The sequence below is a fragment of the Rhinolophus hipposideros genome (assembly GCF_964194185.1).
Source record: "Rhinolophus hipposideros genome assembly, chromosome: 18".
Lineage (NCBI taxonomy): Eukaryota > Metazoa > Chordata > Mammalia > Chiroptera > Rhinolophidae > Rhinolophus > Rhinolophus hipposideros.
Window position 1 is genome coordinate 46,398,795 of NC_138064.1, and position 27,243 is coordinate 46,426,037.

General features: G+C 40.4%; 2 protein-coding genes across 5 annotated transcripts in view; one reads left to right on the forward strand and one right to left on the reverse strand.

Moving 5' to 3' along the window:
* GSAP (gamma-secretase activating protein) overlaps positions 1-18,258 on the forward strand; it is a 94,474-nt gene extending 76,216 nt beyond the window's left edge. For all 3 annotated transcript variants that reach the window (XM_081079189.1, XM_081079191.1, XM_081079190.1), the window contains 7 exons: positions 327-397; positions 870-964; positions 14,213-14,332; positions 15,142-15,203; positions 16,792-16,893; positions 17,057-17,156; positions 17,537-18,258. In XM_081079189.1, coding sequence (XP_080935315.1) covers positions 327-397; positions 870-964; positions 14,213-14,332; positions 15,142-15,203; positions 16,792-16,893; positions 17,057-17,156; positions 17,537-17,628 — 642 coding nt within the window. In that variant the 3' untranslated portion in view covers positions 17,629-18,258. The remainder of the gene's footprint in view (positions 1-326; positions 398-869; positions 965-14,212; positions 14,333-15,141; positions 15,204-16,791; positions 16,894-17,056; positions 17,157-17,536) is intronic.
* Positions 18,259-19,862: 1,604 nt separating this feature from the next.
* CCDC146 (coiled-coil domain containing 146) overlaps positions 19,863-27,243 on the reverse strand; it is a 127,146-nt gene continuing 119,765 nt past the window's right edge. For both annotated transcript variants that reach the window (XM_081079616.1, XM_081079615.1), the window contains exons 16-19: positions 26,424-26,552; positions 25,734-25,871; positions 22,013-22,261; positions 19,863-20,741 (exon numbers count right to left, since the gene is read on the reverse strand). In XM_081079616.1, the coding sequence (XP_080935742.1) occupies positions 20,538-20,741; positions 22,013-22,261; positions 25,734-25,871; positions 26,424-26,552 (720 nt within the window). In that variant the 3' untranslated portion in view covers positions 19,863-20,537. The remainder of the gene's footprint in view (positions 20,742-22,012; positions 22,262-25,733; positions 25,872-26,423; positions 26,553-27,243) is intronic.

Consider the following 27,243-nt stretch of genomic DNA (forward strand, 5'->3'; position numbering starts at 1 on the left):
GCCCAAAGCAAACCCAGTTGCACTTGACATTCACTGGTAGACAAGGGCCTGTAATTGAAGGCCTGTTAACCAGGCTGGGGAGCTTAGCTGGGGTGCCGCCTGCATAGACAGAGGGTGTTCTGTTAGACTCTGGGGGTGCATTTTCAGTGTTTCCATGTTCTGAGGATTCCAGTGCCTTAGAACTGATCTCAGAAAGGCTGGTTCTGTGTCTGGCCACAGCCTGAATGCCAGCTGCGCTGACCATGCCTTCAGAGCTGGGGAGGGTGATTGTAGGGGACCTTAGAGAAAGGGAATGAGCAGAGATTAACAGGCTCTTTCCTCTCCAGCTGGATCTCATTTGCCAAGTACTGGAAACCAGTTGGAGGAAACATAATCTTCATCCCTGGGTTCTCCACTTGTACGCAAGTATTTATCTATCTTATCATGGTGTGCAGAGAGCCAAAGTAACTCCTATTGCTGCCTGCTTTAGCAAAGCCTTTTTGAAATTTACAATTGGAAGCAATTCTCACCAGCCCTGACACTGTCTGTCTCAGTTCTGTACTTGGCATTGAAAGTTATGTCCCTGTTACTTCACCCATCCTCTTTCCTTGGCATGTGGTTGATGAGAAGGGAGGGAGCACATGAGCTCAGTACTGCCAAGAAGGGGAATTTGAGTTAATACAATTGATCGTTTACATGCCTGCTGTCTGGTTAGATTCTAGGCATGAGGCTGATGGTCACCATCATAATTTGAGGCTTTTGACAGGGCATAGCCTTTTGCAATTAGCATGAATTCCATCTGGATGTGGAACACAGAGCCACTGCTTAGATAAATGGGTTTTTTGAGATGAGCTCCTTGGCTGACACGCTGCTTTGGTTTTTTTCCCCAGTGATAGGCAGGCTAGTGTTGCTGAATTTTCAGTCTTCCACATCATGACCAGGATTTTGGAAGCTACTAACAGTTTGTTTTTACCTCTGCCTCCTGGTAAGTCTTGGCTCTTTTATCCTGTGTTGTAATAACTTTTTTCTTTCTTCTTCACACGGTCCCTGAACTTTGGGACATTGTGAGTTTAAGGATAAGACCTCCTGTGTCTGAGAAACTGTGTTTTGTGTCACTGTGAGAAATGGGCCTGAGATGGGTCTCTGCTGACCAGATCGCCCCTGATTATTAAACTATACTGTAGCTTGTCACTAACTTTAGGGAGCCTAGACTGGTCCCCATGCAACTTTCTAGGATACTTTGAACTAGTGGAGCTGATTCAGGAGAGCTTTCTCTGATGTCTGTCTGCGGCCTAGTTTCTCTGATTGAGAAAATTAATGTACAGAAGGAAGTGGGCCTGTCTGGATGTTAAAACTAAGCTGAGGTTTACAAGCTTGGAAGCTAAACATTTCCCTTAGGATTTTGAAACAGGATCAAATATGGCCTCCAGACACCCTTGGCACATGTGTATGCAGTCATTCAATTAATTGGTCATTTGTTCATTCAGTCAGCAAACATTTGTTGAGCAATTATTACATGCAGATACTGTGCTAGAAATTAGAGCAGTCAAAAATTAACAAAAGTCTGGTTGCACAGATATGCATGTAAATCAATAATCATTATAAGAGGCAAATGAGCTCCTGTTTGCTCTAAACTACCTGCCTTATGTTCATTATGTAAAAGTCCTGATGTAAGCTTTATGATAGCTATCGTGACATAATATATACTAGCCAGTTTTTAATATATTTTTTACATAATTCTTTAACTCTAATTTTTTTCAATTATATTGACGTACAATATATTAGTTTCAGGTGTACAACATAGTGATTAGACATCTTATGAAGTGATCTTTCTGATAAGCCTAGTACCTGTCTGGTACCATGCATAGTTATTACAATATTATTGACTGTATTCCCTATGCTATAATTTACAACCCCATGACACTATATTTTTCTAACTGGAAATTTGTACTTCTTAATTCCTTTCACCTTTTCACCTATCACCCCTACCCCCTTTCCATCTGGCAACATTCAGTTTGTTCTCTGTATCTATGAGTTTGTTTTTGTTTTGTTTGTTCATCTATTTTGTACTTTAGATTCTATGTATAAGTGATGTCATACGATATTTGTCTTTCTCTGTCTGACTTATTTCACTTACCAGAATACCCTCTAGGTCCAGCCATGTTGTCACAAATTGTAAGATTTTGTACTTTTTTATGGCTGAGCAATATTCCATTGTATCCATGTACCACTTCTTCTTTGTCCATTTGTCTCTCAGGGGACACTTAGGCTGCTTCCATATTCTGGCTATTGCAAATCGTGCTGCAGTGAACGTGAAGATGCATATGTCTTTTTGAATTAGTGTTTTGGATTTCTTCAGATAAGTACCCAGAAGTGGATCATAAGATAGCTGGGTCATAAGACATAAGTTCTAGTTTTAATTTTTTGAGGAGCCTCCATACTGTTTTCCATAGTGACTGCACTAATTTGCAATCCCACCAAGAGTGTACGAGGGTTCCCTTTTCTCCACATCTTTGCCAGCACTTTTTGTTGATTTATTGATTTTACATCAGCCAGTTTAATTTATTTATTCATATCATTTACCCATCCATCCATCATTACTTCATTCCTTTATTTGTTCATCTTAAACCAACATGTATACAGTGCCCATTTTGTGCCAGGTACTGTTTTAAGTACATTAATTAGCACATTTAATTCTTTTTTAAAAAACTTTTTATCGTGAAACAGCCATGGTCATTTGTTACATATTGCTTTCATGCTACAATGGCACAGTTGACCTTTTTAAGGAGGACACAGCTCACAGGGGCCCATGCGGAGATCGAACCTGCAACCTTGATATTAGCAGCACCACTCTCCAATCGACTGAGCTAACAGGTCACCCCCCGCACATTTAATTTTTCTAACAATACTGAGTCATAGGAGCTTAAATTGAACCACATTAAATTTTTGACCAACAAAAATGACACTTTCCTATGGTTTCACTTAATATTATTCCCATTTATATGACCCAGCAATTCCACCCTTAGGTATCTATCCAGAGAAATCTAAAACGCTAATTCGAAAAAAATATATGCACGCTTATGTTTATTGCAGCGCTGTTCACAACAGCCAAGATATGAAAAAACCAAAATGCCCATCAGTAGACAACTGGATTAAGAAACTGTGGTACATTTATACAATGGAGTATTACTCGGCCATAAAGGAGAATGAAATCTTAGCATTTGCAACAATATGGATGGACCTAGAGAACATTATGCTGAGTGAAATAAGTCAGACGGAGAAAGACAAATACCATATGATCTCACTTTTATGTGGAATCTAAAGAACAGAATAAATGAGCGAACTAATCAGAAACAGCCTCAGAGATACAGAGAAAAAACTATGGTTGCTAGATGGGAGGAGGGTGGGGTGAGGGAGAAGGTGAGGGGATTAGAAAGCATAATCGGTAACCACAAGATTGCCACAAGGATATGAAAGAAAGTTTGGGGAATATGACCAATAATGTAAAGATTATGTAGGGTGTCAGGTGGGTGCTTGTCTTTTTAGGGAGACCACTTCATGGATGGTGTAGATGCCTGACCACTGCACTGTATACCTGAAGCTGAAGCTGAACAATAATAAATGTCAACTATAATTTAATATATATGTAGTCACAGGATGTGGCATACAGCACAGGGAATAGAGTCAATGGAATTGTAACAGTCATATATGATGTCAGAGGGGTAGTAGGTTGGATGAGGGAGTTATCACTTTGTGAAGGAGGTAAATGTCTAACTATTACATTGTTTTGTACACCTGAAAATAATAAATAAATATTATTCCCATTTAAAGATGGTGAAATTGAGGCACAGAAAGGTTAAAAGTAACTTGTATACCCACCAAAGTAGCTAAAACAAAAAACATATATAATACTGAAAAAAAACAACAACAAAAAACTAACTTGCTTAAAGTCACACAGTTATTAGGTAGCAGCCAATATTAAAATCCAGGCAGTCTGACTCCAAATCTGTGCATTTAACTACTATTCTGGGCTGCCTTTTGAATTTCATATTCCAGTTGAATTATTTGATGCTGAAACTTTGGCTGTTTATGGGCCCAGAGTATTCCCAGAGCACGTCTCACTTCTCTGCATCTGTGATCGATCTGATGTAGTTTGGAATTGTTCGTGCTTTCTCTATCCGCACACCTTTTCTTCCAAGGTTTGCTTGTAGTAGAAGTCCAAAAGGAGTTTCTTTTGACTTTATAGGAATCTGAAAATGACCATTCATGAGGAGAATTGATGGCTTTAAATGGAATATGAATGGTGAGGTACCCTCTAGACAGAGTGAGGGATTTCATGAAAACTATACATAGTTTTCTGGCTTAAATTCTTAATTATTTGTCTTTAACATAAGAGACTTGTAGAGGAATAGATTGACAGTTTCAGATTTGTTCACCGTGGATGTTCAAGCTTCTTTGGTATATCAATAAAACTGACTTACTGGGGACAAGATTATTCCCAGAAGAACATAAAAATTTACTTTCTGCAGAACACTGCATTCTTTTCCGGGGATGGATAAGGAGGGAAAACACAGAAAAATGTTATCCATAAAGACTGGGAATTATTTGAGTAGACTCAGTGGCCTGTGTCAGTGGATCAAGTAGGAGAGCACAGTTTCTATCCTTTTCTCTTAAATCTCTGTTTCCTGTATGTGATATGCAAATAGAAACAAAGCAATGCTGGATCGTGTGTGTGCGTGTAAATACAGGGGATTTTTCATGCACATGTGTAAGTGTACGTGCTTTCCAGACCAGTGGGACTAGCAAAAACTGTTTAAGTTCCAAGTGTCAGAAACCTGTAAGCCGAACTGGTTAAAGAAAAAAAGGAATGAGGACCCCAAAAAGGAAGTTGTGGTTTAAAGCGGAGGCATTTGCAGTTTAAAAGGGACCTGTGTTCTCCTTGCTGGCTAGAGAAGGCCAGGACCCCTAAAGGATGAGGACAGGGACTGGCTGGGAAAACTCTGTCTTTCGGGACTGATGCTTGCTTTTAGCCAATTTTCTCTGTTGCCTTAAGCTGACAGGCAGCGAGGAGGCCAGGAATTGACTGTTGAATTTGGGACTGTGCCCTAGGGATAGAGGACGAAGGGTCATCAGGGCTCTTTAGGACATGGGCACAGGGCCGGAGAGGAATTTTGAGTCCAGAAAATCTATAGGATTGATAATCTTTTATAAACTTTCATTCAGAAATAATTTTATAACTTTTTTAATCTTGGAAAGTGTCCAAATCCATTGGAAAAATCTCATTTTGTTAATTAGCTTATAAAATCTCACTATATTTTTTGGATTCAGGGAAGCTAGTGGACTCATCTGTTGTCAGGCCTTTCACATCCGCTTATGGACAGAGTCTGCACGTTATCCAACCCTTGCTGTTGCCCCGACTTGGGACTCAGGTCCCTCCTTCTCATGATTCATGGGCTCAGGGACAGAAAGCCCCATGCTTTGTCTGAATTCCAGTCTCTGCTCTTTGGGCATTGTCTTTGTCCTGTAAGTTCCCAAGACTAGGCAACGAGACTTTGTCATTTCCTCCCTGCATCCAGCCAGTTTACTGCCCTGCCTCTTCCACCCCCTCCCTCTTCTTTCACTGTCACCTCATCATCACCTCTTACACAGGTTCACAGGTTCACACCATTGCCTCCCAACAGGGCCCCATACCTCCTGCAGCAAACTGTTACTTCTGTCCATTCTCTGCTTGTTGGCTCTGTAATATTCCAAAACTAAAGCTGAAATCCTCTTTCTGTCCTGCTTTAACATTTTCAGGGCCTCGTGCAAATCTACTCTATACTAAATTCCTTGCTGCCATTCAGCATTCAACTCCTGTCACACATACTTAGAGCACTCTGCACTTTTCTTTCATAGAGCTGATCATGTGAAATATATATATAGTTATTTTTGTGGTAATTTGATGGTCTGTTTCTCCAGCAGACTGGAGGTGGATGGAAGCAGCGGTTGTACTTGTTTCACCCATTGTTGCATGCCCCGTTCCTTGCCCAGTGTATGGAAGGGGTTTGTTAACTTAACCTCTGCAGCCTTACCCCCTGTCATTCCATTCACACACCAACTCAGCTGCGTCACCTCATGTTTTGTGAACATGCCCCAGACTTTCTCACCTTTGGGCCTCTGCTCATATTGTTCTATTAACACAGCTACCAGTTGTTGGGGCAAGATAGTGTTATAGTTAGAAGCCTAGACTAAAATCCCACAGCCTGCATTCAAAGTTCAACTCACTATTGATATGATCCTGGGCACATTTCTTAGCTCCTGTGAACTCAGTTTTCCCATTTATAAACTGGGAAGCAGGTGGTTCCCACCTCACAGGGTGGTATGAGGATGCAGCGAGCCAGTGTGTGGATTGAAGGCCTCAGTACACATCTGGTACCAGTCAGTGTGTTCCACCATAGGCTAGGCTCTTCTCAGACCAGCTCCGGTTCCCAAAGCAGCCCTGCGGGATGGGTACTGGGGGCCCCATCTGAGGAATGAAAAATGCAGGCTCACAAAGTCTTAGTTACCTGCAGCTAGTAAGCAGCACACAGGATTGCAGCCTTGTTGGTCTGCTCCTGTGAACCTGGCTTTTCCTAGTATCTCCATTCTTGGTATTCTCCTGCCTCATTCCCACTCCCAGGAATTGCATTTACCCTTTACAGCTCCCTTCAGATCATCTTTTCCAAGAAGGCTTTTCTGATTCTCTCCTGGTCTGATACCTTCTTCCATGAATATTGTTTTTATCGTTTATTGTTCCTAGTGCACTTAGAACCCTCAGTTTCAGAGTGTTTGAGGATCCTTCCCCATGAGACTGAGGTTTGAGAAAGTGCCATCCTCTCCAGTGAATTCCTATAGATTTGCTATCTGACCATATCATTTTAATTCTTCTTTTATATGGTTTAGTCCAGGCAGACCCCAAAAGCCTTTCTCTAGGGCATACTCAGAGGTCAGGCATATAAACGGTCCCCATTTGATCTAGAGTTTTTCCTCTTTGCAACAAGGATCCCTGTGTATCCGCCTTTTGCCTGGGTATGTGGAGTTTGAAGGTCTTCTGTTAATTGTTCTCTTACCATAGAGTTGCAAACCTGTTAAACCTGTAAACCGTTTTTCATGGAGCAGGCTTTAGAACTCTTTTTCTCTTTTGGCCTAGGAAGGGGCACAAGGTGAAGGTAACACATACTTGTTCGGAACTTATTATATTCTCAGCACAATGCTTAGTCTTGATTATACAAAGGAAGATAACTTGGACCTTGTCTTCCAGCAGCATTGATTTGACACTAGGTGCCCAGCACTGAGTGAAGTGCTTTATTTATTTATTTTAAATTTTATTTTTTTTATTAGTTTCAGGTATACAAAACAATGTAATAGTTAGACATTTGTCATTTATACCCCTCACAAAGGGATAACCACCGCCCCAATTCACTACCCCTCTGACATCACGTACAGCTGTTACATTTCCACTATCTTTATTTCTAACGCTGTACTCCACTTCTTGTGACTATATATATACGTATATATATATATACAAAATTATAGTTGACACTCGTTATTGTTCAGCTTCAGGTGTACAGTGCACTAATCAGGCATCTACACCATCGCTGAAGTGATCTCCTTAATAAGACAAGTGTCCTTTGGATAGCCTACAAAATCTTTACAACATTATTGACTACATTAGCCAAACTGACTTTCGTATCCCCGTGGCCATCTTGTGGTTACTGATTGTGCTTTCTAATCCCCTCACTTCTCCCTCGTCCCACCCTCCTCCCATCTAGCAACCCTCAGTTTTTCTATATCTCTGAGGCTGTTTCTGATTACTTCGTTCATTTATTCTTTTCTTCAGATTCCACATAAAAGTGAGATCATATGGTATTTGTCTTTCTCTGTCTGACTTATTTCACTTAGCATAATGTTATCTAGGTCCATCCATATCATTGCAAATGGTAAGATTTCATTCTTCTTTATGGCCGAGTAATACTGTGTTGTATAAATGTACCAGTCGTCTTAATCCAGTCATCTGCTGATGGGTATTTCGGTATTTTGGTATTTTGGTTTCCATGTCTTGGCTATTGTGTATAGTACTGCAACAAACATAGGGGCGCATACATTTTTTCAAATTAGAGTTTTGGACTTCTCTGGATAGATACCTAAGGGTGGAATTGCTGGGTCATAAAGTAGCTCCAATTCCAGTTTTTTGAGACACCTCCATACCGATTTCCAAAGTGGCTGTACCAATCTGCAATCCACCCAGCAGGGCCCGAGGGATGCCTTTTCTCCACATGCTCGCCAGCACTTGTTGTTTGTTGATTTATTGATGATAGCCATTTTGACTGGGGTGAGGTGGTATCTCATTGTGGTTTTTATTTGCATTTATCTAATGATTATTGAGGTTGAGCATTTTTTTCATATGTCCGTTTGCCATCTGTATGTCCTCTTTAGAAAAATGTCTCTTCATGTCCTCTGCCCATTTTTTAATTGGGTTGTATGTTTTTTTGGAGTTGAATTGAATGAGTTTTTTTTTATAAACTTTGGATATTACCCCTTATCAGATATATCACTGAAAACTATCTTCTTCCATTCAGTAGGCTTCCCTTTTTGTTTTATTGATGGTTTCCTTTGTTGTGAAAAAATTTTCATTTTGACGTCATCCCACATGTTTACTTTTTATCTTACTTCCATTGCCCTAGGGGTTATGTCAGTAAAAATATTACTCTGGGTAATGTCTGTAAGCTTTCTTCCTATATTTTCTCCTAGGAGTTTTATGGTTTCAGATCTTACATTTAAGTCTTTAATCCATTTTGACTTTATTCTTGTATGTGGTGTAAGGAGGTGGTCCAGCTTCATTGTTTTGCATGTGTCTGTCCAGGTTTCCCAGCACCATTTATTGAATCACTGTCTTTACCCCAATGTATATTCTTGCTTCCAGTGTAATGACGATATAAGCATGGATTTATTTCGGGAGTCTGTATTCTGTTCCATTGATCTATGTGTCTGTTTTTATGCCAGTGTCATGCAGTTTTGATTACTATAGCTTTGTAATATAATTTGATGTCAGGTATTGTGATACCTCCCACTTTGTTCTTATTTTTGAAGATTGCCGAGGCTATCCAGGATCTTATATGGTTCCATATAAATTTTAGCATTATATGTTCTATTTCTGTGAAAAATGTCCTTGGTAGTTTGATAGGAATTGCGTTGAATCTGTATATTGCCTTAAGCAGTATGGACATTTTAACGATATTAATTCTCCTATCCATGAGCATGGTATGTTTTTCCATCTATTTGTATCTTCTTTAATTTCTCTCTTCAGTGTCTTATAATTTTCTGAGTACAGGTCTTTTACTTCTTTGGTTAAATTTATTCCTAGGTATTTTATAGTCTTTGAAGCAATTGTAAATGGGACTGTTTTCTTAATTTCTCCTTCTGATATTTTATTATTGGTATATACAAATGCAACTGATTTCTGAATATTAATTTTGTATCCTGCTACTTTACTAAATTCATTTATCAGCTCTAATAGTTTCTTGGTGGAGTCTTTAGGGTTCTCTCTATATAGTATCATGTCATCTGCATATAATGACAATTTTACTTCCTCCTTACCAATTTGGATGCCTTTTATTTCTTTTTGTGTCTGATTGCTGTGGCTAGAATTTCCAGAGCTATGTTGAATAGAAGTGGAAAAAGTGGGCAAACTTGCCTTGTTCCTGATCTTGAGGGGAATGGTTTTAGCTTTTCGCCATTGAGTATAATGTCAGCTGTGGATTTATTATATATGACCTTTATCATGTTGAGATATGGTCCCACTTTCTTAAGAGTTTTTTATGATAAATAGCTGCTGGATTTTGTCAAATGTTTTTTTCTGCATCTATTGATATGATCATATAATTTTCATTTTTCATTTTGTTAATGGGATGTATCACATTAATTTGTGGATGTTGAACCAACTTTGCGCACCCAGAATGAATGAATCCCACTTGATCATGGTGTATGATGTTTTTAATGTATTGCTGAGTTCTGTTCGCTAATACTTTGTTGAGGATTTTTGCATCTTTGTTCATTAGTGATATCGGCCTATAGTTTTCTTTTTTTTTTTTTTTTTTGGTGATGCTTCGTCTGATTTTGGGATCAGGGTGATAGTGGCCTTGTCGAAAGTGGGAGGCTTCCTTTCTTCTGGATTTTTTGAAATAGTTTGAGGAGATTACATGATCATTCTTTTTTGAATGTTTTGTAAAATTCACCTATAAAGCCATGTGGTCCAGGGCTTTTGTTTGTTGGGAGCTTGTTGATTACTGATTCAATTTCCCTGGTACTAATCAGTCTGTTCAGGTTTTCTGTTTCTTCTTGAGTGAGCTTTGGAAGGTTGTATGCTTCTTGAAAATTGTACATTTCTTTCAGATTGTCTAATTTGTTGGCACATAGCTGCTCATAGTAATTTCTTAATTTTTTTTTGCGTATCTGTGGTGTCTGTTGGCATTTCTCTTTCATTGCTGATTTTATTAACTTGGGTCCTCTCTCTCTTTGTTTTCATGAGTCTGGCTAAAGGTTTGTCAATTTTGTTTATCTTCTTGAAATCCTGGCTCTTGGATTCATTGATCTTTTGTATTGTTTTTTTGGTCTCTGTTTCATTTATTTCCACTCTGATCTTTATTATCTTCCTCCTTATACTCCCTTTGGGCTTATTTTGCTGTGCCTCCCATCCCCCAGATCCCTAAGTGTAAGGATAAACTGTTGATTAGTGATGTTTCTTGTTTCTTTAGGTTGGCCTGCATTGCTATGAATTTCCCTCTTAGGACTGCTTTCGCTGCATCTCATAGATTTTGGGTTGTTGTGTTTTCATTTTCATTTGTCTCGAGATAGCTTTTGATTTCTTCCTCGATCTCATTGTTGACCCATTCATTAATTAGTAACATGTTATTCAGCCATCATGTATTTGTGTGTCTTCCAGTTTTTTTCCTGCAGTTGATTTCTAATTTCATAGCACTGAGGTCAGAGAAGACACTTGGTATGATTTCACTTTTCTTAAATTTATTGAGACTTGTTTTGTGACCTAACATGTGTTCGATCTTGGAAAATGTTCCATGTGTGCTTATGAAAATTGTGTATTCTGCAGCTTTGGGGTGAAATGCTCTGAAAATATTGAGTAAATCCAACTGGTCTAATGTGTCATTTAAGGTCACCGTTTCCATATTTATTTTCCACCTGGAGGACCTGTCCGTTGTTGTCAGTGGTGTGTTGAAGTCCCCTACTGTGATAGTGTTACTGTTGAGCTCTGTCTTTATGTTAGTCATTATCTGTTTTTATATATTTAGGTGCTCCTGTGTTGGGTACATAGATGTTTACTTGGGTTATGTCCTCTTGTTAGATCAATCTCTTTATTATTATGTAGTGCCCATCTTTGTGTTTTAATATATGGTTCTTTTTAAAGTCTGTTTTGTCAGATATAAGTATTGATACTGCAGATTTTTTCTCATTTCCATTTGCATGAAATGTCTTACTCCATCCCTTTACTTTTAGCCTGTGTGTTTCGTTTCATCTTAGGTGAGTCTCTTGTACACGACATATCCAGGGTCTTGTTTTCTTATCCACTCAGCCACCCTATGTCTTTTGATTGGAGCATTTAATTCATTTACATTTAAAGTGAATATTGATGGGTACATAGTCATGCCATTTTTTATTTATAGTTAGATTGCTTTCATCTTTCTTTTGCTTACAGAAGCCCTTTTAATATTTTCTGCAATGCTGGCTTGGTGGTAATAAATTCCTTTATGTTATTCTTTTCTCAGAAGCTCTTTATCCCTCCTTCAATTTTAAATGATAATTTTGCTGTATAAAGCAATCTAGGTTGTAGGCTTTTGGTTTTCATCACTTTGAGTACCTCCTGCCACTCTCTCCTGACCTGCAAAGTTTCTGTAGAAAAGTCTTTTGATAGTCTTATAGGAGTTCCTTTGTGTGTAACCTGCTGTCTTTCTCTTGCTGCTTTTAGTATTCTCTCTTTGTCTTTAAGCTTTGCCATTTTAACTATAATGTGCCTTGGTGTGGACCTGTTTGGGTTTATCCTGGTTGGAACTCTCTGCACTTCCTGGGCTTGTATGTTGGTTTCCTTCTTCAGGTTAGGGAAGTTTTCAGTCATTATTACTTCAAATATGTTCTCGATCGCTGTCTTCACCTTCTGGTATTCCTATGATGCGCATGTTGTTGCAGTTTATGTTCTCTCAGAGGTCTCTTAAACCATTTTCATTGTTTTTTTTCTATTTCCTTTTATTGTTCCACTTGGGTGATCTCTGCTAACTTGTCTGCTAAGTCACTGATTCAATCCTCTACGTCATTTAACCTGCTGTTAATTCCTTGAAGTGTGTTCTTTATTTCAGTTATTTTATTCTTTAGTTGCAACTTGTTGTTCTATATGATTTCTCTATCCTTCCTTATGTCATACTTGACTCCTTAAACATACTCATCATCAGTGTTCTGAACTCTGTCTGTGATATGTTGGTTACCTCTGTTTCATTTGGTTCCAATTCTGGAGATTTATTCTGTTCTTTTATTTGGGACATGTTTCTTTATTTCCCCATCTGGCTGATACTGTGTTTGCTTCGATGTATTAGGTAGATCCCCTAGGGTTCTTGGTCTTTGCTGGGTGATCTTATGTAGTATGTGTCCTTTATATTTGACTTGCACCACTTCCCTGTTCTCCTGTGTGTGTGCTCCAAAGGGGACCCTTGTGTTGTGTATATTGTCCTGTTCTAGTTGAGCGTTAATTGCTTTTGGCTTGTCAGTAGGTTGGATTGACTCAAGGGCTAACTAGTTGTAAACATTGGCTCTGCCCACAGTGGATGAGCTGCTGCATTAGGGTTGACCCTCAAATGTGGTTTGGCCTCTATGGTTCTTGTGCCTGTAGAGAATTCCCTCTGGGTGTGTCACTTGTAGGTCAAACCTGGTAATACTCTGGTTTTGTCTGGAGTTGGCCTCTGGTTGTGTTGAATCTTGTGCCTCATGGGCTGGGCCCTCATGTAGGGCAATTTCAGAACAAAGCAAATCACCAAGCACAAAAATAACAACAACAACAACAACAAAGAAGAAACCAAATACACTCACATATAAAAACAACCGATAACCCACACTCAGCACAGGCAAAAGTATCAGAAATGCAAAAAATGAAGAAAAAAGAAAGAAAGAAAAGCAGCACTAGTCTTGGCTTCAGCCCACCAAGTAATCTCCAGGTTGTCCTCTGCTGTCTTGTGCATGCAGAGCAGGCCACCTTTCACCCTGAGTGACACTGGTACTGCAATTATAGATGAGAGGGACTATTGGGTCTGGATGGTAGTTTTTACAAAGTCAGTTTCTGCTTTTGCCTGCACATAAGTGCACTGGGGCACTTCTTCCGTGTGTGTGTGTGTGTGTGTGTGTGTGTGTGTGTGTGTGTGTGTGAGATTTCTGAGCTGCTGAAAGCCCAGAGCTACATCTGCTGCTTGCTGCTGATCGCTGGGTGTGTCTCCGCAGTTGTAATTGCCTTGCGCTAGGCAGGCCAGAAAAGGTAGGGGCTGGGGTTGGAGGAGTCTCCTTTCTCCCAGTCCACAGGAGTGTCACACATTTCCCAGCCTCTTCCCTGGGTCAAGCTGGGTCTTCCCACATCCTGAGCACTAAGGCTCCTCTGTAATCTGACACTACTCAGTTGAGGGGCCAGCTTGAGTCTCTGAAAGGGGAGGGGTAGGATTGGGAGACTGGGAGGTGGGGTCCAGGTATGGAGTTTATGTCATTTGTTGGACCTAGGGCCCAGCTGGAGGTCTCAGCTGAGGTTACTGCCTCAAACTCTGGAGATGCTGCTTTCTAAGCAGGAAAGATCAGCTGTGGTACGCAGGGAAGGAGCCCATCTCCCGGCTCTTGTGATCTCTGTTCTATCCTGGGGCCCCCTGCATCTCTGCAGCCGCAGATGCAGGCCCCATTTCTACTCTGCTCCCTTCCCTCTTCCGCCCAGTTTGCCCACCTTTGAGTAATCCTTGCATGAGTCTCTTAGCTCTTCTGTGTGATGAGCGGAGAGTCCTTTGATGTGTTACAGATATTCAATTTGTGGTAAGTTCTAGAGGAGAACTCAAGAAGACCACCTCGCTGCCGCCATTCCTGTGAGGTCCATGAAGTGCTTTATTAACACCATCGATTTCATTCCATCTGGGAGGCTGGTGATGCTGGCTGGCTGTGTTCACCTTCCCCAATCTCATTCTAGGTTTCCACACTCTACACATCGTCCTTGGTGTCCACTGTCTCCCTCTGCACAACCTGCTGCATTACATTGATAATGGGGTGTTGCTTCTCACAGAAACAGCTGTCACAAGGCTCATGGAAGGTAAGAGGCCCTGCACTTGACCAAGGGCATGCACTGCTCAGAGCACCACCAGGCATGATTGTGACACAGGGGCCCTGCTGCAACTCAGAAGGTTAATGCTTCGCATTGAGTCTTGAAATTCTTAGTATTTGAACAAGGGGCTTTTTTTAGGGGGCCACAAATTATACAGCTGGTCCTTCTGAGTATAGCTCATTTCTTGTAACCACCCTTTGACTAATTTAAAGTGCTTCTACCCTTCAAGAGACCACAAACAACTTCTCAGTCCACACACAATTATTAGATTCCTTTTCTGTACATGAGAACATTTGGGGGTAGGAGGCTCTGAAGGCTTGTTTCTCAAGAAAATATCATGAAATGGATTACATTCAGCTGAATGACTCTGTCATGGCAAAGTTAGACTTGGAATGCAAAGCAAGTGAGAAATACAGGGCTTATGTGGATTTAAACTTTAAATAAGGTCCGTAGTGTAATCACTCTCACTTAAATGACTCAGTCGTATTTTAAAGATGAGTTTTGTTATTAGGTATTAAAGTAGTTCCAACTCCTCAAGGTACCTTCTGTTTTAAGTTAGTCAGTAAAGTTGCTTTGTGACTGGCAGGCAGCCTGTTATCATTCCATGAAATATAGAAACAGCTTCATTTAAAAATTCCCTTTATTCAGAGAGATACAAACTAAAATTTTCAAAGGATTGTTTGATTTAGCTTGAGAATACAGGCTGGGGTATGTGTTGTCAGGATGAAGTATTATTCGCTTGTTCAGATATTAAAATGGAGATTTCTCTTTTGCTTGCCAATTTAACTTTCTTGTAGATCTGGACAACACAGAGAAAAATGAAAAACTAAAATTCAGCATCATCGTGCGGCTTCCACCGGTAATCCTGAATTATATTTTATTTTATCCCTAAGCCTTGGCATGAACCTCCTTCAGTTTCTCCTTACAGAAAGAGCATTTACTTGATTTGGGCTAATGCCAATTGAATTGTTTCACTTGTCAGCTCTTTCCAAGAAATCCCATCCATCCCGACCCTGTGTTGGCTGTTCCCGCTGGGCCTACAGAGTGCTTGATCCTCTGGCTTTAGACTGCCTTGGCACAGACCACCTGAAACATTTAGCCATGTTTTCCTTTTAGAAAACTGCACTAATGTTTACATCTGTGAGTCTAAGGGGAGGGAGAGGGGAAACAGGTGCTTTTGGCATTTAAACTGATAAGAAATTTAAATACAGGTGAGGTCAAAAGGTTCTGGAACTTCATTTCCTCCCACTGTCATTTCTACCAGGGCAGGAAAACATTCCTGGGTCGAAGGAAGAACTAGTAACATGAGGGAAAGGATTATATAGTCACTCCTCGTTTGTGTGGGAGATATTAGCTCTCAGAGTCAAAAATACTACGAAAATATGAAATTCCACAGCAAGGGCTTCAGGGCCTCTGACTCTGCCAACGTCCTCATCCTGAGAGCCCTGGCCAGCTTGCTCTGTGCGCTGTTTACATACCTTGAGCACTTGTACATCTGGCGCGATCCTCCCACAATCCTCCCCTGAAGGGATGTCCATTGCCTTTCTTTACCTAATCGGCTTGCTTTGTCACAGCCTTCCCCTTCACGGGCTTGCTGAAGCAAAGGCAAGACTAGAAAACAAAGCGTATTTTCCTTGGCTGGATCTCTTTGGGGATGGTGTCTGCACATGTAGTTTGTGCTTTCAATTTGATGTTTTTGCCTCATACTCTTAGGGAATTAAAATTTTCCAGGCAAGACATTGGCAGAGAACATGTCTATAATTTTTAGTTTTTTATAATATGATATTGAAACATCACTTCGGGTTGACATGCAGACCCCCAGTTTTGAGTAGCCGATGAAGTCCATTTCAGAAAAAGAATTCGGCAATCTCAGTGCATAGACTTCTTTCCTCAGGGTTGTATTTCCTCAGAGTATTTTTTCAAAATTCAGAAGCGTTCCTCCTAGTAAATGGCCTTTCTCCAAGGGTCATTAACTATAAAAGGCCTTTTAGACTAACTAGCTACAGTGGAATAATATTTTTAAAGTTATGAATAGCTACAAGGTATATTACTTAATGCAGTGTAAGCTATTTTCTCCTTTATATATTTTTCCATCCTTTTATTTTTATTATTGACTTTATTCTTTTTTAGAGTAGTTTAGGATTCACAGCAAAAAAAAAAAAATCGAGTGTAAGGTAAGAGAGTTTCCATGTACCCTTCCCCCAACGCCTGCATGGCCACACCTGTTATCAACATCCCCATCAGAGGGGACCATTTGTTACAGTTAAGGAACCTACATTGATGCATCACAATTACCCAAAGTCCATAGTTAATACTAGGATTCACTCGGTGTTGCTCATCCTATGAGTTTGGGCAAATGCATGAAATGTAGCCATCGTTAGAGTATCACATGGAGTATTTTCACTGCCCTGAAATCCTCCTTGACCTATTTTCAATTTGCATCATAGCTGATTGGTCAGAAGATCTGTCGGCTTTGGGATCATCCTATGAGTTCTAACATTATTTCCCGGAGACATGTGAAGCGACTGCTCCAGAACTATAAGAAACAGGTGGGTCAGTGTGAGAGCACAGCTCCACTACATGTTTTTTGGATTCTCTTGGCTCATTTCAGCATACCTATATGGACAGCAATTGTAGTTCTTACCACTTTCAAAAAAAAGATTGTGCTTGTTTTAGAGAGTCAACTAATACCAGAAATGGTTTCTTTTTTAGCCTCAGAGTTCTAGGATTGACAAGTCATCATTTAGTATAGAATTTCTGCCTCTCAACTACTTCATTGAAACATTGACAGATCTAGAATCTTCCAGTCAAGGTAATTCACTCCTGCTCTCAGAGTTTTCGTGCCTTTTCCTTGACATATCAGTCAGTCACTATTTACTTCCGTGCACACTTTCCCTTCCAAAATACCAGTGGGCCCTTATTGCATTCGGTTTTAATTAGCCATACCCAATTTATCTAGAGTAAATTACCAAAGGAATAATCATCTCTGAGGTTTAGAAGGGTTTCAGAGGTTAAAAACCAATTTGGTCGATGCAAATGACCTTTCTTGGTGCTGAGTTTTAATACATTTTAACAACACAGTCTCCGAATAATGAGTTTTGTTAAAATGTAAAATACTTCTTACTTCAGCGAGCTGTGGGAACAACATTATGGCTTCATAGTAACTCTTTTCTCTCCTTTCTTCCTCCCCAGCTCTGTATGCTTTTGAAGGACACGATAATGTGGATGCCACGTTTGTGGAGGAAGCAGCTCTGAAACACACCATGATGCTTCTAGGCTTATGAGAAAGAAAGGACAGTTGATCAGCTTCCAATGTTTAATCTTGCTCATCAGCTCTACTTCTATTCTTTAGCAATGTTTAAAATTGGGGACCAAAATGAGAATACCGAGTGGAGCCATCTGAATTTCAGTTCCGTACTTGTTCAGAGAGAACTAAACTGCGGTGCCTCATCTCAGTTTTGAATAGCAGAGGGACAGTCAAGTGTGGAGAGATGACAGGCAGTCCAAGGGGCGGCAGTGGCATAAGTAAGGCACTTCCCGGTGGCTTATCTTCCTGGTGGCTTCATTGGCCAAGAGCTCGTTCCTGTTGCACTCTGAAATAAAATACCTTTTAAAAATGTAGGGAACAGTGCTTAGAAAAACAGACACCCGATGTGTCATTGAAAAAAACATATGACAAGTGGAAAAATTAAGTGCTGCACAAAAAGTGTAGCTGGCAAGAGGATACGTTTTAAAAAACTGAATTGGACGAAGTCAAATCTGCCATTTCTAGTATAGAAGAATTTGCAACACACAGCAGTTTGTATATACAGTATTTAGAGTAGGATTTGTCTTTGTGATGGTTCAGATGGAACTGTATTTGATGATGTTAAGCTTTTTATATTTATAAAAGTTTGATTTAGATGTATCTGATTAAAAAAAGAAACAAAACACTGAAAGTTTGGGCCTGACCCTTTTGTTCTTTGAACACGTTCCCCCAGAGCACCTCATGACCGCTAACTAGTTCTCCCACTTCTTTTTTCCCTCTCTCCTACAGGGACTTCATCCTGACCCATAAATCCCGTTGCTGCCTGGAGTCAGCACACATCCCTTTGCTTTTCTCTCTTCACACTGTTTCTCTCAATGAATTTGTGAAATTTAAATCATTATCAATATCAATAGCTGGTATAATAATTCAACTTTTTTCTAAAATCAAGATTGTGTTCTAAAAATGGTCCTCTCCTGTAGAAATCCCATTTTGGGCCAAATCCTTCATGCTCACTGAGACTCAAAATCTTGGAGCCTTATCAACAAGGCAGTGCTGAGTTTTTTCTCTTGATAAAGTCATTATTTTTCATGCCCTACCCTTTTCTTTTCCCACCTGGGTTGTTTCAGTCGCTTTCTAGAGCCTAATCATCTGACTTATATTTGAGATAACACTAGCTTAATAACTTGTCATTCGTTACGGGATGAAATCCAAACTCAAGTTCGAGGTCTCCCTGATCCTGTGGCCACAGACAGTTCCCCGGCATGAACATTCTGTCCCAGCCATCCCAGTTCACTGGGCCTTGAACACAACTTTTCTCCTTTGACTTCCAAGCCCTGCTCAGGCTGTTGCCCACGCCTGGAGTCCCCTCTCCACCTATGAAAGTTTTATTTATGCTAAAGGGCCAGGTAAGAAGTTCCACCGGACTGTGACCCCTGGCCTTTCCAGCGCACATGGTATCTTGCCTCTCTGAACCAGTAGCATACAGTTGTAATACTTAAATATCCATCCCTTTGTGATTTTTAAAAATTATGTTTCCAGTCTTACGTTGCTAAGCTTCCTATGTGTATCTCTTTTGAACCCCTAATGTGATTACTAATTCCTACAACACAGGAGCTGTGTTTATGCAGCATTTCTTTGTATTAACCACTGGCCTATACAGTGGTACTTACCACAGGCACTCCCAAGGAATTGCTTTTCAGTAACTTCACGAAGCATTCTGGTTAGGTTCAGGGAGACTGAGAATGTTAAATTCCCCTCCAATGTGGCAGGATGGGGCTTAGGACAGATTTTGTTTGATTTAGCAACATAAAGGAATGGGGTATTTCTCACACCCAGAGTTGTGAAATAAAACTTATAACTGATACCAGTATGAAATAAAGATAATTTGGGCATATTAATGCATGTGAAATCACAGGTTTCAAATCTACTTGTGTATTCATGAAAAAATGTAAAAACAGAATTAGGAATATACTTGGATGAACTGCAATGAAATTAGAGTAATGAAATAAATAGAACTGGCCTCATTTTCAACTCTCACATGCCAAGTTACAAATATATTTATTGAAATTTTGAAAAATCTGGTATTAGAACTTAAAATAATCATGAGTTTATCTGCATACAACATTGTGAAAAATTTAGATTTATAAGAAAGACACATTAAGGCATAATTATTTTGGCAGCAAAAGGATTCTTGTAAAAAGAATCACCATAAAATCATTTTAAAAATGACAAGCTTCCCTACTCTTTTTTTTTTTTAATTTTATTTCTTTTAAGTGTGTTTTTCCAGGACCCATCAACTCCAAGTCAAGTAGTTGTTTCAATCTATTTGTAGAGGGTGCAGCTCACAGTGGCCCATGTGGGGGTCAAACTGGCAACCTTGTTAAGAGCACTGGGCTCTAACCAACAGAGCTAACCTGCTCCCTGTTTCTTTTTAATTGAGTTAGATTTATCAACAGTTACTTCAAATGTAACTGTTTATTTAATAGTGAGTTAAGCCCCTGTGATACTTGAAATGTTTTTCTTTTCAAAGATTCTATCTCTTTCTTTAAAGTCAGTATATTGAAGAGCATTTGTTTTTCTTTAATAAACAAAGACCACTCTGCCAATTTCTGTACTTCATTGAAAACTGATTTATTTTTATTGCATTTTTATGGCACCTGGCCTACTATATATTTCTGAAAGGTAGTCAATATAGAGAATGAAAAAGAAGGAAATGCAGATATATGCTTTGACATAATTGTAGGACAGTTGTATGTTCTACTCAACACCATGTAAAATGCAGCAGTTAGTGGATGTAAAAGGAAACCATGTTGTTTTCTGTTGTTCATTAATTGTGGATGTTGTATTTGTCTGTAGTTTAGAGTATTGTGCTGACATTTTCCAGCTATGGACATGAGGAAGCCCGGCTGAAGCGCGTTCTTGAGAAGCCAGGATTGGTGCACATGTTCAGATTTCAATTGGCTTTAAAACAGGTTTTCTTATGTGCCTCATATTGGCCCCAGGTTCACTGGGCTTAAAAGGAGCCAGAGCACCATACGGTTTTGGCAAAGGAAGAGTGGCCTCGGCCTCTGGGATGTAGGCATTTGGACGCGGCTCTGCAGTTGTGTAAACACCACTGGGCAGCTGCCGATTATCTGTTTCCAAGAACTCCTGCAAAGAAAGATTTTTCCTTTTTAGTTTTTGAAAATTCTGGTGAAGTCACTTCATCCCCAGGGCCCACCAGACACAGCTGGGTCTGAGCAGTCTTAGGCTATGCTGGCCAATATTCTCCCACAGGACAGGAGGTTATGTGGGTGAAGTCACCACACACACACACACACACACACACACACACACACACACACACACACGCACACACATTGCATCTCATTGGAATGACCCATGTTGCTCAGGCATCACTCTGTTCTTGGGGTTTAGGGTTTATCATCGTCTGGTTGGTGGGCTCTATATTCACTATATTCCAATCTCAGTGTCATTCATCAAGCACTAATTATTTCCATGTTTTTGTTTTCGACAAAAGTAGGACAATCTATTTCCTTTGGTAAGTCACTGGCGAGCAAGTGTTACAAAGGAAGCGAGAAGGAGTAAGTTAGGATGGGAGGTGAGAACTAGTCAGTGGCTTGCTTTGAGCCTCAGGGTCCTCAAAATTCTACCTGTGCTTCTGGAAAAGAGAGGAATCTCTAACAGCATTTAAAAAATTCTAAGTGATGGAGGCAGGCAAATGACAGCTGGGACACCATAGGTAAAATCTGAATGCCCTAAAATTTATAGTCCCAACCAGTGTGGGAATTACAAATCAGACCCTGTTTTCAGATATTCCTAGCACGTGTGGAATGTACCTTTTAGGGAGTAAATAGTCACCTTTTCAAGGATGTCTACTTGACAATCTGGGAGTGAACTGTAGATCCCAAGATGTAGTCTCCTTAGAAAGAGATGCCTAATTCCATTCTAAGAATATTGAAAGGTCGTGGGAGTAGGCAGAAGAACTATGTACACAACTTGTAGGTGGAACGAGGGATAGACCTCGGCCAGTGGCACTGCGGACTCTGGTCTGCAGAAGGGATGGAGTCTGCAAATGGCTGTCCCAACCATGACAGGACAGAGATCGGAGACCTATGGATAAACCATCGCTGGTCGGGTCGCTGCCATGCCGGTGGGAGTCCCTGGTATTCCACTCCCCAGCCCAGGGCCTGAGACTGTGGCTGGAGCCTGGTGCTTGCCAAGAGAATATCATGGTGCTCTGGACTGTTGTACTTTGACTTGTCTAACTAGTAGCTAAAAAGCCCAAAACTTCTTTCTTATGACTGTTGGGGACCACGTGTGGTAGAATGGGAAATTTTCATCTATTTTGGGAGGATTGAAAGCCCTGAAAACAGCACTTCCTGGCCACTTTAGAAATGCAATACAGAGCCAAAACTTACCCGAGACTTTTCAGCAATGGCCAAGTTATACATTTCTTCATCTCGAAGTACCTTCAGCCATTCTTTCTCAATCTCTTTATTGAGTGGCAGACCCTTTTCTATCCTGGCATTGCAAGAGAAGATGAAGTCTTCTTTCTCCTTGACTTCCTTTTGGAGTTCAATGGCCAGAGCTTGTTTCATGGACAGCTCAGCAACAAGAGCCATCATTTTTTCAGTAGCATCTTTGATCTTTTTCTGGTAGCCATTCATCTAGAATTAAAGAGCCCATAATAATGTATGTACGTTAGCCTATGCACACATTCCATGAAGAGTGGAAGAAAAGGGCGGGCTGCTGGCTGTCTATAGTGGTGGGGGTCATGCTTGCCTGAAGGAAGGAGAGTTTAAGTGAGAAAGTAGAGAAAATGAGAATGGGGGGAGGGGACGGGAAACCTCAGCGATTGAGCCCAACACCCTAGCTGTGTCAATAAGGACAAAGAGGGAAAAGAGATACCATGTTTCCCCCAAAATAAGACCGAGCTGGACCGTCAGCTATAGTGCGTCTTTTGGAGCAAAAATTAATATAAGTCCTGGTTTTATTTTAATATAAGACTGAGTCTTTATAATATAATTATAATATAACATAATGTAATATAATATAATATAATATAAATAATATAATACTGAGTCTTATATTAATTTTTGCTCCAAAGGACGCATTAAAGCTGATGGTCCTGCTAGGTCTTATTTTCGGGGAAACATGGTATGTTCCTCAAGTTACCAGGTAGATAGCATCGAGGGGAATTTTTAAGACTCTGTACTTTTAAGATGTGATGAGGAGAGGAGGATGGAGTGTTCCTGATGTCTAAGTTCTGGCCTAACTTTGCCATGTTATTAATTTGTCATTTACCAGCAGAAATAAATCTAGAACAAAAACTATATTAAATAAAAATAAAAGTAAATAAAAGTTACTCTTTATTTAGATAAGGCAATCAGCAGAGGTCCTGCATCTGAAATGATTTGTAATGGGAACTATCACACCTCAACGTGTTTTTATGATTGATTGTAATTCCTGGGATGCCTAATCATTAGGTCATAACCAAGCATGAACTGAATAACCAATAATTTGAGATGAAATATTCTGGTTGCGTGTGTGTGTGTTTACCATTTCACATCAGCTATTTTTCATAAAAGAATGAAAAGATAGAACTAAGTGGAATAATTGATTTTAAAAGACAGAATAGTAGTGATACAGGACATGGTGGTTCCTCTAAGGTTTCCAGCCCATAGTGCAGCTTTTCAGGGTGGGGCAGCGAGTGGTGACTCCTCCCTCACTGCCAACGCTCTCTATCATATTATCCTGCTTTATTTTTAATTTATATCCTGTTTCACCACTGATGTTATATTACGTATGTATGTATTGGGTATTTGGTTATAATCTGTTACCCCACAAAAATGCACTCTTCATGAGAACAAGGACTGTTTGTTTTATTCATCATATTCCCAGTGTCCAGAATAGTGCTTAGAACATAGGCACCAAGCAAAAATAAAATTGAATGTTTGTTGAATGAAGGAATGAATAAATTCAGTCTATTTTAATCCTTCAGTCCTTTGAACCAGGGTAAATTGAGATGTGCATATGAGCTTCCAAACACTATGCCTGACCTTGAAACCCTCTCCTCTCCTCATAGAGCTCACACTGGTCTGTGCACATTTGCTTCGAGGAATGTTGCCCCTAATGGTTTACCTGCCGCTGAAAAGGCAAAGACTGATTATTATGTATACACTTTGCCTCCTTAAGGGAGTAGGGAATATAAATTTTTAAAACTCTTTTACCCTGCGGTAATTTTTAGGAAGCATACATTGAATAAAAATGACTACCATTTAAAGCTTTGGTGCGTCATTATCTTAAATTTTGTTAATCAATCACTGCACACTTGAGTGTTGTGTGTATGTATAATTAGCCAACCTCCCTTCTCTGAAAATCAAAAAAGTGATGGCATTATTCTGGGTTGCTCTAAGTTTTTGCTGCTATTTTCCATTTTCTGTTCAGTTGGGAAGCTTGGAAGAGGCACGGTAAGCTCTCTAGGAAAGAGGAGAGGCTTGGGAAGACATGCATTCTTGTTGAGCACCCACAAGGGACCAGGCCACTCCTGCTTGACTGCAATGTTGCAAAACAACTTTCGCTAATATCACACCCGTTCTACAGGTCAGGAATCTCAGTTTTAAGGTCATTTATGTATCTTTCTTAAGATCACAAATCACAGATCTGGGATTTGAACATCTTTCTACCTTCTAGCAATGCCTACTATGAGGAGATTATAATTTTAAATATATATATATTTTTAAAAGCCAGAGAGCACAGAAGGTGGGGAAAGAAAAGAGGAGCTGAATCACTAGGCTAGAACTCAGTTGTACTGGAACCTTCCTGACTATGGGAACAGTTGCAGCAGCCACCATCTGCATTTCCCTAGCACTGCTGCTGCCCTCGGGAGAGACTGCCATCAGCTTTGACAAGCTCGCCCTCCGCAAAAACTGACTGTCTCCAAAGACAGGGAAATTCATTTTGCAAAAGGAAGGAAGGCAACATTTAAACAAACATCAGATGTGCTATGTCAGGCAAACTTCATGAGCCTAAAAAAGTCTTAATGTTCTTATTTTATGAGGTAAAGTTGCGAATTGCACGAGTGCCGCTGGACTGATCTGCCTACCAGTGTCAGTCATTGGAGCGGAAGTGTAAAAGCCAAATAAAAATGGCAAAGGAGGCTTGAAATTTAGAATAATTTCCTATTTATCTAGTGTGCCAGAACTGTTTCTAGAATGGGACCGACTGTTTACTTATTCAGTAAATGTTTTTCTAGAGTGTAGTAGACACTAAGCATTGGGGAGACAAAGAAGAATGAGGAAGAGTTGCTGCCCTCTGGACCCCATGATTCATTTTCCTCTCTGTCTCCCGCACTAGACGGCGGTGTGGGCAATGTGTGCCTTCCTCTCTGATTCTGCCCCCATGCCCAGCATGAGGGGAGCACATAGCAGCTTCAGTAACTGCTGCCAACTGACTGAAATCCCTGTGCTGTCACAGCGGGAGGCTCTAAGGGGCCCAGGGGTCAGGTGATTCTCTGACCACCCAATGGTGCAACGTCCTTCCCTCCTGCCGCTGCCCCTTCCAAGGTAGCTGCTGGCAGTTCCCGTCTGACCCTGTAGCTCTGCATCAGCAGTCCTGACAGAGTAGTTTAATCTTTCGAAATTAAGAAGCTCCGTGTTCCTGGCCTGTCGTCACTGGTGGGGCCTGGTGGTAGCTCCACCCCATGGTGGGATAGGCCCATTTGTGTAACGGTTGCCGTTAATGTCCCCTTGCATGTCTGGGTTCTGGCTTAGTTCCCATGCAGACCGATGGAGAAGTGAAGCTCTCCATTAACAAGGAACTCGAAAGGATTTAACTTGGCACATGAAATATAAAGACGATGATTGTCATATTTGAGTAGGTGCCCAGGTAAGTGAAACTTGTACATTGTCATTGAAAGGCTTAGGTTTTTCACGCTGTAAATTGAATTCGGTCAGGGAACAAGACGAACTTATTTTGCACAATTCTCTAAGAGTCATCTTTAGATTTTTCACTTTATATCTTTATGTTTCTCTCATCACAAAGCCTAGTCTCCTCAGGGCTTCCTAAACAAAGCAGTTTGCTGGAAACAGATGGCAATAAAAGAGCAAGGCAGAAGAGAGGTAATGGTCTCAGACAGACCTTCTTGGCCAGGAGCAGTGTGTCCTGCTTGCAGGCCTGAGTTTTGCTGCAGAGCCTGTCCGTGAGCCGGGAGACCTGCTCATAGATGAAATCCTTTTCCAGTAATTGCTCCTCCTTCTTGGCCAGCTGTAGTTCCAGCTACAGTCGAAAACAATTTTAATAGGAAGGGGGAAAAAATGTCATGCAAGTCAAAAACTTCTTTCCTAATTGGACCACTATTTACCCCCCTTAATGAAGAGACAATGCTTTTGTAGTTGCCAAGAGACCTCTAGAAAGTCTTTAGCACTGGGCTGAGTCAAGATTTCCCTTGTCCCAACCCCCTCCAGACAGCCCTGGGAGCTCTTTCTCCCCAGAGCAGAGAAGGGCCCTCTCAGCTCCATCTAGTTTGCATGTTGACCTTCCTCTGATATACTACCAGCAGGAAGAAAAATTAATCCATTCAAGATGCCAAAATTACTCCTTTGGATTATGAGACAAAGTGGGATCTTGAAACCATTTAATTTTTGTTCCTTTTGGCAAGCATTTAAAGTCGAGATTAAGTTTTTTTACTACATTACGATGCAAGGACGATATTAATGACTAGAAGAATGAGGGATAAATCTGTCCGCATAACATGAGACAGTAGTACAGATATCTGTGATGCTGACCAAGGAGGGGATCACTGATGCTATTTTAAGAAAGAATGTTTACCGCATCTAATTTTTTGATCATTTCTTCTTCAGTCATATCTTTCCCTGGAAGGAAGCGGGTTCTGTTCTTACCCTCAGGATTTACAAACTGTTTCTCCAGGTCTTTTATTCTGTCTGTACACTGTGAAAACTATTAAACAAGAAAGAAACATTAACTTCAAAACTAACTCTTTTGCTCAGTAAATCTTAAAATCTAGTAGCCCACGGTCTTTAGTGTCTTTCACTAGGACCAACACAGGCAAAGGTGGAAGAGAACACTGAACATGCTCTCATGGGACTTAAGCAACGCTTTTGCTCACTCATGGGATCAGGAGGATGTCTGTAGCTGACTCTACCAGGCAAGGTGGTAACTCCTGAGTCACCAAAGTAAAAGCTGAGTTTACAACCAGCCTTTTGATTACTTCCCACTTCATGTTATACTCATGGGATGTTTGGTTGCAGAGCTCAAACTATAAAGACTTAACTTCTTTATTGCAGGTTGTTACAGAGGCCAAAGTGGACAACACACCAGGTAGACAATACAGATTTAAACCCTTTCTGAAAATAGCTTTAATGGCTTCCTCCCAGAGAATAAATTCTTAATTAGTAGGTCAATGCACAGTCTGGGAAGAATAGCCTGGATTATTTCTCTTTTTGCCAAACACCCAATATAATGTTTTATGTATACATATATTTGTGGAACTGATGAGACTTTGGATGTGGATGAAGAAATATGGCCACTCCCAAGTAGAAGTAGCAGTTACACTGAGTTTTTTCCCCTTAATATGGAGTTAAAGTACCGTGTTTCCCTGAAAATAAGACCTAGCCTGACCATCAGCTCT